This window comes from Aedes albopictus, chromosome 2 (assembly GCF_035046485.1).
Source record: "Aedes albopictus strain Foshan chromosome 2, AalbF5, whole genome shotgun sequence".
In the NCBI taxonomy this organism is placed as follows: Eukaryota; Metazoa; Arthropoda; class Insecta; order Diptera; family Culicidae; genus Aedes; species Aedes albopictus.
The window spans coordinates 466,949,009-466,962,098 of record NC_085137.1 but is presented as its reverse complement, the minus strand read 5'-3'; the positions used below and the strand labels follow the sequence as shown (position 1 = coordinate 466,962,098).

Genomic DNA, 13,090 nt, shown 5'->3' with positions numbered 1-13,090 from the left:
GCCCACCTTAGTCTGACCAATAAGGTAAGTACCATTTTTATTATTTGACAACACCGATCATGTGGACCGTGCAAAAACTTGCTCAAAATACAGTGCAGTTACTTCGTCAATACAATTTGTCACAAAAGTTACAAGTTTGCCTGAAAATGTTTTTGATCGGGCTATCAAAATTAACGCTTTCAAGACTTTTTGGAGGTTCTGGAAATCACAGCTGATGGACCCATAGCTATTACGGATCCGAATGATTGGATACCGGCGAACTGCAACTCTTAATAAACCCTCAATCGAATCGTCAAAGAAACAACAGCCACGCATCAACATCATCTATATAGTAGAATAGAATACATTCAGGCGCTGCAAGAAGTGGAATCGCTCACATAGTGCTTTCCAGTGGACAAAGGAGCTGTAAATGAGGTTAAGGGTCTGTTCCAATTGGCGAATTAAAATTAATTTTTACTTAAATTTGACAGTTCGAAACTCAAAATTGACAGTTCTCCTAAGGAAATAATTTTCTAACTGTCATGTTTAAGTGAAAATTCAATTTAATTCGCCAATTGGAACATACCCTAAGAAAAAAAAACAGAATTCAAAATTGTAATGAAATTATGAGATTAACATTATGGATCAAAAAATATATTTTAATAAAAAGGTTGAAATTGTTCGATTAAAGACAATTACCACTGCAAAGACAAAAACTGGAAAAAAAAACGTAAAAAAGTCATTGTAAACACACAGCGATTTTTAAACAGTTCTTTATTTTCTAATCTTTGGGTAAACTTCTATATTATACATAGGGTCTGTGTGTGTATGTACTTAACTCAAATATAGTAATTCCTAATTTATCTTGTTCAATTTTCAACTCTTTCATAAGACACCAGTTTTTATGTTTCCGATTTTTTTTGTTTGCTTTTCCTATGAATATCTGTTTCGTTTCGGTGTTAGCTCTGTACCGCTTTCTTGTTTCTTGCTTTGTTTTTTTTATTGTTTCCATATGAATGGGTGCGTTAAAATTGCTCATGATATAGTCTGTTATCTGTATCGGTTTTAGCTAGTTTCTCAATCATTTGCTTGCTATTCTCGTTTTCTACGCAGAATTTTTGCCCGTTGGTAAAAATTAGAAAAAAATAAACAATTTCACGCACTAGTCTTTCGAGAGCATGCAATAACGTTCATTGTTGGATTGATATAAATATTTTTAGAAACACAACAATGTCCATAGTTCATCTTCAATTCGTTATGCTTTTCAACGTATGCTAGTATCTGCTTCTGTTAATGAATATAGACTGGTTTCTAACACGCATACAACTTTAATCCGAAGTATTAGTGTGCTTTTGATTAGCTTAACAATTGGTTTACAAATCTAAGCTAGTAGGTCATGATTATCATCTGTTTTGATAAAAGAATTTAGCCAATTGCAACTAAAATAACTTGATTTGGGATCTTTTGTCCTCGACGGCACACTACTAATGATGTCAGATCTCTCTTTTTTTAATTTGTTATCTAAATAAAAAATAAGCTCACTACTGTGAGCTGTTCTAATCTCAAGATAATAGGAGACTTTTCAAGTCTCTGGTTTAGTTGGATTACCTAAAATAACCGTACTTTTCCAGTGAAGCTCTAATAAAACGGACGATTTTATCCATCATTATCCAATGCATGAGCTAATCTCTGTTCAAAGAAGAAAATTTTTTAATCCCTGAAGGGGTTTGTATGAAAAATCAATAATACTACACATGCTAGATTTTTTGCGTCCGATCATAATAAAATGTAAAGCTTTTCTTTTATATCCACATCGGACCAGTTTGACGATCACAATCATGCAACTTGCGATCGCTTTCCTCCAGCTTGCGGCTGTCCATTCATGTTTATTGTATAAGTTTCAGTTTTGTGGTCGGAGGGAGGGGTTTGGTGTTTCTGGGGGGCAGCTGGATATGGAAGGACCCATTTAGTAGAAGCTTTTGCACCATGCTTCGTCCGGGCTGATGTGGGAGTCCATGTTGGCCGGTTTGACCGCAATTTGCGCGACCTGGTTCGGTTGGGTGATTGGCAAGCATTGGAAAACGTAGTTCATGTCGTAGTTATTGTCCCAAAACTGTTGGCCCCGACAATGGAAGCGTATCGCCATTTCAATACGCTGCCCTATCTGAACCGAGTTTCCGTAGATGGTGAAGGCAAACTTGTCGGAGAAACCGTCACAGGAGTTTTCTACATAACTGGCCTGGAGGTCCGAGAAGCTGCGCCAGCTATCCGTGCTGTATCGCACGTAAACTGACTTATGGAAATCTAAGTTCCGGACCCGTACGGTTCCGGTGATGGTTAGAGTCACTGGATCAGTCACGGCCGCATTTTCCAGATTTACTTGCTTCTCGCGTACCTTGTCTAAGAAACATGGCAGGGCACCCGGTTGCTGGAAGAGCGGCACCAAAACTCGGTCTGCTTTCGGCCCCAAACTGATCTGTTGAACCACGGGAGGCTCAAGGCAAAAATCAAGGTCTTCATAGGCCGATTTCGGCACTTTAGGAACTTCATCGACAAACGTTTTCACGTCAGCCAGATCGAGACCAAGTACGTCCGCAAATCGTACGAACTTTTTCCGCCCAGGAGTGCCTGGTGGAGTCTTGCCCGTTTTCAGCGAAGAACATCTTCGCATTCGCTGTGGCCTGACAAAGTCTTCGTCTTCATCCCCGGACGACATGCCTCCTCGCCTATGGTCCTCCTTTTCTTCTTCAGATTTCTGTTCAACACTACAGTCCTGTAGCATTTTTTCCACTTCGGCCATTTCCACTTTGGGGCTGTGTGATTCGTCTTCTGGTTCATCCTCCGCATCTCCATTGACAAACTGCAGCACATCAACATCGATTTCACTAATATCGTCTTGACGGACTAGGGTATGACCCTTTGGCATTATGGCATGACCATTCGCTAATACTTTCCCATGATCTGTGTCATCTTGCACACCTTGCTCGTCCTTCCTCTCGCTACTGCCTTGAGACATCTCCTGCTTCGCCTCGCCTTCGTCCTCTGCCTCCATTGTGACGTCCTGCAATGTACTGTTCGAATTGTTCGAACTCAGTCCTGTGTAAGTCGAATCGTGCGATTCGGTGGATTGCGAAGGAGGTAGCGATTCTGAACAACTATCACTGTCAACGTTTGTCACTCCTAGGCCACTTGGCAAGTGGCCATTCTGAGACTTGCGCCTGGTTTGTCTCGTCGCTGTTGCGGTAACCGTTGCCGTTCCTTCGGCGTTCGAGGTAGATATATGTGGGGGAGCTACGACAGCTCTTGGGGCCCTGTTGGACGCCGAAGACGGGTCAGAGGTAGTACAGTCGTAAAAATCACAGCCACTGGTCGATTTCTGCTCGGGATCTGAGCTCTCCGGGTCGTAGAATTGGCAGTCGGACGAACTCTGACTCGATGGACTGTGCTCGGGACTGACCTGAGGTGTGGAACAGGGTGATGCACACACGTAGCCTGATTCGGGGGCAACTTCGGCCGGAGTAGCCGTCGCCGTCTCGATAAGCCTGGTATATTCGCACTCTTCAATCGGTGATCCGGGACTCTCGTTCTCCAAGCCAAAGTCGTAGAAACCGTCTGCTTCGTTGGCGGGCATGCGGAGGGGCTGCAACCGAGTTACAGCCGTCGCTTCGTCCTGTGATAGCCATGTGTTCTCATTGTCGTGTGGATGGTCGGCGATCTGAGCGCCCTCTTCGGCATTTCCCTGCAAAGAGTATTTAACCCTAATTAATCGCGACTAAAGGCTAGTTGTTGTTCTACTCTAGGATGATACGTGAGTGCTTTACTTTTTGGAATGTTCGATTAGTAGAATCCCTACCGGAGAATGGTTTGGTATTTGGTGGTTGTGGTGGTAGTGGGTTGAATGACGCGCGCAGTTAAGACGATGGCGTTCCGGCGGTGATTCGTGTCGTTGGGCAGCAACATTGACGTTTTCGTGGTTGCCCAGAATGTGGTGACAAAACATGGAAAGCAGTGCGAGCATGCGCGCAAGTTTGGCGGATCGGTTCAATTTTGAAATGGGTGAAATATCCGATTTTCACGGTCGAAGAAAGAGAGAAAGAAACAGTAAAAGAAGGAACATCAATTCGCCACGGTCAATCTGATCGGCTTTTTATGCTCGGCTTGAACCGGTTGAAGGCCTGAACTGAGGCGCTGAAAATGCAACCAAGAAATGTTCTTTACGTGATGAACGAGAGACGGTGGTTAGGTAGGACAGAAGTTGTATTTGATGAAGATGAAGAGAAAGAAAGATCAATAGCCACGTTAGAGGCTTGATTAGCAGTTAGTCTATGTACATCACACTGCCATCGGGTTTAGGTCTCACCTGTGCGCCGAGTGTTCGCAAACGTGACTGTAGACTTCGGGCAAAGGCTTCTGCTCGGCCGCGGCACGACATGCCAATTGGTAATAGCGAAGTGATTCCACACGGTCTGTCAGGTCCTCCACCGGCTGCCGACGGATCGCCTGGTGTACTCATGGAAGCTAGACAGTTTCTGTGCGAGATAGGAGAATAGAAAAGGATTTGATTAGTTCCAGGGGAGTCTTGAATAAGTCAAACAAACATAGATTACTCAATTCTTTGGAGCGTTTACACATTTGTAATGAATCGTCGGGTTAGTATAAAAACCTTGAACGTTGAGTCAACGTTAAAGCATGGAAACATTTAATCTCAAGATTGAATCTCAATTGACATAAATGGAATCTTTGTGTAAAACTATATGAAATTTATAGATAGGGTATTGGTTCCATTTTTTAAGCATGTGGCTCCCATTTTCATCCTACGAAAAACAAAGGATTAAAGCGTTGTTTGTTTTGTTTCTTATTTTTGTATTTTTTGTTAGAGTGAGCACCCATGAAATCAAAAAGAACGGAATCAATCGGTGCCGTAATCGCTTGTTTTCGAATAGGATGAATATGGGAGCGTGAGATTACTGATGGCACACATACCTTAGGCACCCTACACACCACTCAAATCGTTTGACCAACATTGACACCGCCCCCTGGTTCGTCGAACCAGCTTATGTTTCTGCAACCGTATGACGAACTGCCAAATCGTGTTGTACCAACATGTCACTTTGGTTGCACCAACATCCTTTCCCATTTGAAATCGCACTATGTTTGTGCAACAACACTACACACGGTACGATCGGTTCGTCAAACATTGGCTCCGCCCACCGTTGATTTGAGTAAAATCAAACTGGTTTGATTTTTGCCGACCAAACCGTCAACCGTCAAATCGGTTTGACGAACTGCCAAATCGGTTCGTCAAACAGCATCACACACGGTCAAACACAGCACCAACTCAACCACCAACCAGGGGGCGGAGTCAATGTTGGTCAAACCGTTTGACTGGTGTGTAGGGTGCCTAATGTGTTTGCAGTTTGGGGTTCTTCATAAACCACGTAGGCCAAATTTCGGCCATCTCAGGCCATATTTCATAGATTTTTGCCCATGCAAAAATTTTAAAACTTGTAGGTATTAAGCGTGAACTTTTGTCAATTTCCTTTGGAATGAACGGATTCCACCTCAAAAAAAAATATGTAACTTTTGAAAAAAAAATAATGTTTAGCTACAGTATAAAGTTCAAGGTTCCATAAAAATTTATTCACATAAAAATTATGGGTACCGTAATCCGGGGTCAAATTGATAACTTTAAAACAAGTTTTGCGGATAACATCAGTGCCTATTCGAATATTGCCAAAAGAATTTCTGTAAAACCAATAGTGGATTTCCATGAAACCAAGTGACAGAATTTTGTTCAACATATTCAAAGTTTAAGTTAAATAACTCCAAATTTCAAAAAATTGGAAATGCCACTTTGGGGCGAAATTGATCAGTATACAATTAAGCATCGGTTGGAAAGGAAATTTTCCTTCTCCGCTCAATTTTGCTCTTCTAAAACCGAATAACGCGTCTAAAATCTTACAACTAGTGGATTTAATACTTTAAATGCAAAATTAAAACTTGAAATTTCCCATAAACGCCTAAATGTAGGCAATTTCATTTGAAATAAGTGATTTCTATCACAATAAATGACTATTTCATCATAAAATGAACATTTTATAACTAGTTTATGTTCTGATTAGCTGCATAACATCCCAACCAAGGCTCCACAAAAATGTTAAAACAGAGAATTTAAGGGAAGTCCTATTAGCAATCGATTGTTTAGTAGCAATGATTTCAGCTAAATGAGAAATACATTGCAAATTCCTACAAAAATAAGGCGAAACTAACTTTTTCCTAAAAAAAGCAAAAGTCTACACTCATCTCCAGACATCTACTAACCAGATGACGTATAAAGTTTAAGATCATGACGACGCTTAAGAGCTTCTAGTATGAAATTAAAAAGTAGTACCCGAACTAGTACCCGAATGATCAATTTCACCCCGGTTCTCATGGCAATAGATTGTTTTATTCTCCTGGTTTAAGCTAGTTGGTAATGTAAGAAGCGTATTGAAAAATCCTTAAAAAAAATAAAAAAATAATTCGCTAAGAATCCTGAACAGGATTTGATAAGAATCCTGGCCATGATTCGCTCAGCATCCTGAACAGCATTCGCTCAGAATTCTGAACTGAATTCGCTCAGAATCCTGAACAGGACACGTTTAGAATCCTGAACAATATTGTGGGAAAGTCATGTTCAGGACTTTCTGCGAATCCTGTTTAGGATTCCGAGCGAATAAATTTCAGAATTCTAAGCAAAAACATTTCAAGATTCTTAGCAAATCCTGTTAAGGATTCTGAGTGAATCATGTTGTTCAGGACTCAGAGAAAATCCTCTTCCGAATTCTGGGCGAATCCCGTCCAGGACTCTGAGGGAATCCTGCTCGTGATTCTGAGCGAATCTTGTTCAGGACTCAAAGAGAACCCTGTTTGGGATTTTTTGAGAATTGTGTTCAGGATTCGGAGTGGATCCTGTTCAGGATTCACAGTTCCTGGGTGTTCCTGAACAGAATTCACTTAGAATTCTGAACAGGACCCGCTAAGAATCCTGAACAGGATTCGCTCAGAAATCTGAATGGGATTCGCTAAAAATCCTGAACAGGATTCGCTTAGAACTCTGAACAGGATTCGCTCAGAATCCTGAACGGGATTCGCTCAGTATCCTGAACAGGAATCGTTCAGAATCCTGAACATAATAATCTCATAATCCCGAACAGGATTCTCTCAGAATCCTGGACAGAATACGCTCAGAATCCCGAATAGGATTCGCTTAGAATCCTGAACAGCATTCGTTCCAGTGAAGAGAATTGTCAGACAAAAGAGGCACAAAACAAGCAACAAAGAGGACGCGGCGATTACTCTTTATCCCAACTGCACAGTGGTCCACGAACCAGATTTACGAGGAAAGATGGATTCAACGCCTTCAAATGAGTTTTAGGCAAATATGGTCTTCTACAAAGTTGTCCCTAATAATAAGGCCCTCTTTAAAATGTGCATGAAAATTAGGGTGGTCCATATTTTCAAAGAAATTGGCAACCTAAATTTTTTATTTGCAAGAATAACTGTATACATTCTTCGGGAAAGTTGTAGATCTATCAATTTTGAGCAAGTTTGCTGGAGACACTTTTTATGTAGCTTTAAAATTGACCGATCTAGAGGTATTTTTCTGAATAAGCTTATGGTGGTTGAAGAAAAATCGGTTTTCTGACGTTAACTTCTTCAGTTTCGATTTTTCATCAAAGTCGCCCAAGAAACGCTTGTAGAGCATTTGAAGACGCGTCGTTTCGTTATCTCTTTTGGTTTAAAAGTTACATAGTTTTTTAAAAAAGGTTTATGATGGGTTGGGACAAACATAAAAAATATCTATTGCCCGCATTCAAAATAAGAAATGTTGTTATAAAACATATAAAAATATTCAGTAGCGTTGCAGTGTTTACCGACTCGAAGTAATCGCTCGAAAATCACAATGCAAGGCTTACAAATCTCTAAACTCGTGGTGCACGATGGTTGTCCTATTCTGTTCAAGTTAGGACAAACCTATGTCGCATAGGGTAGAATGTCGCAACAAATTCAGGTTGCAACATTGTCGTTATTGTTGCGTGATGGTTGAATTTTGATTCACTGATTCGCGCAGAATCCTGAACAGGATTACCTTAGAATCCTGAACTGAATTCGCTATGAAACCTGAACATGATTCGCTCAGAATCTTCAACAGAATTCGCTGCAGACTATTAGCTACAAGCTGGAATTCTTCCAACATTTGACTATAGATATCTTCAGAAATTACGTGACGTAATTTATGGACGATCTCTAATTGGAACTGATGAAAAGTTTGTTACTGGCTGAATAAAATTTCAATAAAACAGTTTGCAATAAATTGGTAAGAGCACTCATCACATTGATCAGTCACCATCTGCCATGACCGTGCGTGATCGACCGTGCCACAGACCTGGTCATGTGATCGACTTTTATTTCCACCCCCATTTTTTTAAATATCATTTTCTCTCCACTCGCCAATGATGCACTCCGAAAATAGAAATCCACGCCAACTCAAGTCGAAAAGGGAGGGTATTATGGCGTACGCAAAAAATAATAAAAACAAAATTTTATCGCCGTTCGTCATATGAGACGAGAGGATGAGTTTTCCCGTACACGCCAGAACGGCGTGAAAACGGCTGATGAAAACAACTCGCAAAAGAACAAAGCCGATATCGAAGCAATTATAAGAAAATCCCCAAGCAAAGCCCCACACGGTTTCTGATCTGGTATAGGGGTGACTTTCAAACAGGTTGCTGTAGCATTGAGATATTAGCGGGGAGAAAACTCCAGTATGGGTAATACGCAAAGTTAGAAAACGTGTACTGCTTAAGGTGCAAAAGAAGCAAAACGGACAAACAGTAAACTAGGACAGCACGAAGCTCGAAAAACATGATTAAAGAAAACCTACCACCAGACGGACAAGGGCCAGGCGTCATGGAATCTAGAAAACAAGAAAAATTGAAGAAGAGTAAGGAACAAGGAAAAGTAATTAGGAAACTTATCGGAATGGTTGCGGCATTAAATGAAGTGAAAGCATTTGTGCAGGATGGATTATCATTGGATAGGACAGTGTAGTTTGGGAAAGCTTCTGGTGATGATGATAAGAATTATGCAATTTAATGATTTGCGTGTCTATGCGCTATACGATATATCATTTATTTTCTTTTTTTTTTGTATACAACATTGCCCATGCTTTATAGTTAAAGTTAAAAAGTCTGGAATTTCAAACCAAACCAGTTTCCTCAAATAAAACTTCAATGAAACTTTGATTTTATTTTAGTTTGTCCACAGTAGTGTTTCTATAATTTTGTTTAAAAAAAAAACAAATTAATTATTTTTGTTATATGAATGTTCAAAAACGACGCGGAAATATTATGACATTTAGGCAATTATGTGATCCTTCTGAATTTATCATGTTTTTTTTTATTTAGTTTATAATCATGTATGTTTTTTGCTTTTTTATTGTTCAATCCTTGATTTGAACTAACACCAACACTAGCCATTCAGGGTAGACTTGCCAATAGCGGTGCTAAAAGTAACTTCCTGCATGCAGTTAAATAGTAGAATAAAATTTATAATACCATAAAATATAAGTCTAGAAACGTTAATCGGTTGCTAGGGAAAACGTAAAAACTTTAATAATTTAACCAATTAAGTATAATTTTTCTAAAAAAATATGATTTGCTAACTTTTTGATCGAAATAGTGCTAAATTGTTATTACGATCACTATTGTTACAATTGGTACTATAAGATTTGGTCAAGAAACGTTCATTGTTATCACTTTAAATGTAACAAGCTGATTATCAAACAACATCTTACAAAACCTAGCAACAGACAGAGGGTAAACAATTATTTATCAGATAAATCTCACAGTATCTTCGTGCCACTATTTACGAACGGTAATATTTGCAGACCGACGGCAAAGCAAAGTTGCTACGACATGTTAGCAACCAACTACTTGTAATCTAAGAGCTTGTGTGAGTCATAGATATTTTAATGTATTTCTTTGTAAACCGTCTTGTAAGAAAACTATCCATACAGGAAATTTGTACCCGATTCACTGTAATTTCGCCAAGTTCCTCAAAGCCTTCCCCCTTTTATTAAAAAAAAATAGTTTCAAATTGTTTGAAATTTCTAGCAGATTTCATGAAGTAGTTTCAGATAGATTTCGTGAAATTTATGATGGAGTTTATAAATAATCTAGTAGAATTTCCATGAACAAACTACACTAGTTACAAAATAAAACGAAAGTCGTGAATTGTCGACCACAATTTTCCATTCATAATCACGTCCTGATTTCAGAACCGTGCCCGATTTTTTCATTAAGTAGAACAACAACAACTGAAATTCGAGTTTAACACTAAAAAAAACTGAAATTTACCTACTAAAATTCAAATGGTTTGGGAGGGTTCGACTGAATGGGATGACAAGGCAACGGAAACGGCTAGATAGTCTTGAGAAAATCAAATGATATTACAGTAAGAACCAATTTTTTATATTAAAAATTACTAATGTAATTGAAAAAATAAAAAATAAAGTTAATCAACTAATTGGGGCTATTTGAGGAAACCGCATGAAACGGCTGTCATCCACATACATCTGGATTGAAGCCAAAAATATGGTGCTAGACGTGGTGCTGATTTGAATCGGCAGTTGTATAAGGCTGAAAACACAGTGATTTTTTCTGTTGGAGCAGGTGCGACATTCAAATTTAATTGACCTAAGTGTTGTTTTAAATGGGCTAAATGTATTTTCATACTTGTGCGTCTTGTAAATTTAACAAAGAAACTAAACCCATTGAAAAATATGTGGAAATGGTCGTTTTTCGATCACGAATTTATCTTCGCACGACAAAGTTCGCTTCCGCACGTAGCAGATTGGCCAGCAGACTGAAATTTCGTAAACAAACCTGTGGCGCCCCACCAAAGGCGGCGGCTTCAAGAACTAACGCTTTCTTCAGGGGGTTGGTAAGAACCCGATTTTGTCAGCCCCATTTTGCGACACACTTTTTGCTCTCTTTATTTTATGGTCAAACTTTAACCAATTCATTTATGTTTAGAGTAAGGTGGGGCAAAAGTTCGACCTTAGTTGAAAATTCATGTTTTTCCAAAAAATCGAAGCAGATAAAAATAAATGAATACCGTGTGGTGATTCTACCATCCATGAGCTAAAATTTTGCTGAACAAAGCTACGCCAAATGTCTTTTTAATTTTGAGTTACAACACTTTTTGTATGTGTGCGTTTTATTCGAACTCTTGCCCCACCATTGGGGCAAAAGATCGAATCTAGTGTTTGGGGAACTTCGCTAACCGTAGCACACTATTTTGACACTTTGGTAATAGGAATATCTGAAACCCATTAATATTTGATGTAGGAACTGGAATACACTTTAAAGTGCGATCTGGATTTTACCCAAATCAGGGTTAAATTTATTACACCAAAAATTAGTAGTTTTCCGCCAAATTCAGATAAAACAACTATTTTTTTCAAACTTTGATCGAATTTTCTCACTCATTCCATCATTTTTAGAGATAATATGCACATTTTGCAGAATTTTAGGTTTTTACCTAAAGTTGCCACATGACTCGAACTCTTGCCCCACAATTCGAACTTTTGCCCCAGTATTTGTAAAATATGATTTCTAAATCTTTTTTGCAAAAAGTTCTACATGCTAAAGCATCTTCAAAATGTACCTAGTAACGCCACAAAATAAAAAACCGAATTTGATTTCATTACAATTCCAATCCATGCGTTGGATGGACCAACGCATATTACAATTTTTTAATCAAAAACCAATATTTTGTCATAACTTTTCGAAGTATTAATCAATTTTCATAATTTTTGGAGTGAAAGTCTCTTATTCAAAAAGGCTTCGAACAACTTTGACACCCGAAAGAAATAATTTAAGTTGTGCTCAAAAACTTCAAAAGAAACTCTTGCCCCACTCGAACTTTTGCCCCACTTTACTCTATCATTAAACTACAGCTAAACATAGAGGGATAAAAAGTTTAAAAAAATGTTTAGGTTTTCGATGAGATCAAAAAATGTGTTCCGAAAAGGGGCTGACAAATCCGGGTCACTTATGTATTTGATTTTGCCCAATGAATATTACTCAAAAAACTTAATTCAGTTTAATGCATCAAGCTTCAGAGGCATGTTCTCCTCCATTTGGGAAATTATTACAATTGAATTGTTCTTTATGGGTCTACGTCCTCACTGGGACTGCTCACTTCAACTAAGTGTTCTTTGAGAACTTCCACAGTTATTAATTGAAGGACTTTCTTTGCCTGCCATTGCATGAATTTGTATATTGTGAGGCCAGTACAATGATACACTATGCCCAGAGAGTCCAGAAAATTTTCCCGACCGGAACGGAAATCGAACCCGCCGTCTCCGGATTGGCGATCCATAGCCTTAACCACAAGGCTAACTGGAGACCCTAATAACATGGATAAGATTTTATAGTATTGCATCTGCCGATATAGTGATAACGGTAAAAAATGAATACGAAGAAGACTCTCATACATTGCATTTTTTTGATAGTGTATAGATATTGGCTTTCTCGGTCTAGTGTCAATCTAAACGGCTAGTTTTGACCAGTTTTTATTCAGCCTTTATCAAGGGAAAAACTGATGGAAGATGGAACCTTTGCGTACCATCAAGTAATGTAGTGTTTCCCTGTGTGGTCCAGAAAATTGTAAAAAACTATATGTAACTGCAGAAAGTCCATACCCCCTATGATGACATAAGACGAAAAACTATTGTCTGATTTTTTTCCCTTGGTAAAGAAAAATTAAAGCGGCCGAAACGTCGGGTAATCCGAAACTAGCCGTTTAGATTGACCATAGACCAAAAAAGCCAATATCTCTACACTAGAAGATTCCGATCGAGAATAACCCTAAATTGTCAATACTTTCTTATGGCAAAATTAGGCTTACTTTTTGTGTAAATTATAAGATTTTTAATAGGGAAATCATCTTAAGTTTCAATAAATTGTCGAATTTATCGTGAATCCACCTTACCATCCGGTTCTCATGAAAACAGATTATCTAAAACGATTCAATCACTAATTACGAAAAGGGATTACACGTA

At 38.8% G+C, this 13,090-nt stretch overlaps 1 protein-coding gene across 13 annotated transcripts in view; it reads right to left on the bottom strand.

The window, feature by feature from the left end:
• Window positions 1-734: 734 nt before the first annotated feature.
• The window catches only part of LOC109412832 (glycogen-binding subunit 76A), a 55,760-nt gene continuing 43,404 nt past the window's right edge, over window positions 735-13,090 (bottom strand). For 7 of the 13 annotated variants that reach the window (XM_019686455.3, XM_019686463.3, XM_062854002.1 and 4 more), the window contains 2 exons: window positions 4,340-4,508; window positions 735-3,718 (listed from right to left, as the gene is read on the bottom strand). In XM_019686455.3, coding sequence (XP_019542000.3) covers window positions 1,946-3,718; window positions 4,340-4,508 — 1,942 coding nt within the window. In that variant the 3' untranslated portion in view covers window positions 735-1,945. Of the gene's footprint in view, window positions 3,738-3,800; window positions 4,130-4,339; window positions 4,509-8,905; window positions 8,939-13,090 lie in introns of those variants that run through there. The other 6 variants (XM_062854004.1, XM_029870918.2, XM_062854005.1 and 3 more) reach the window with 2 other exon arrangements.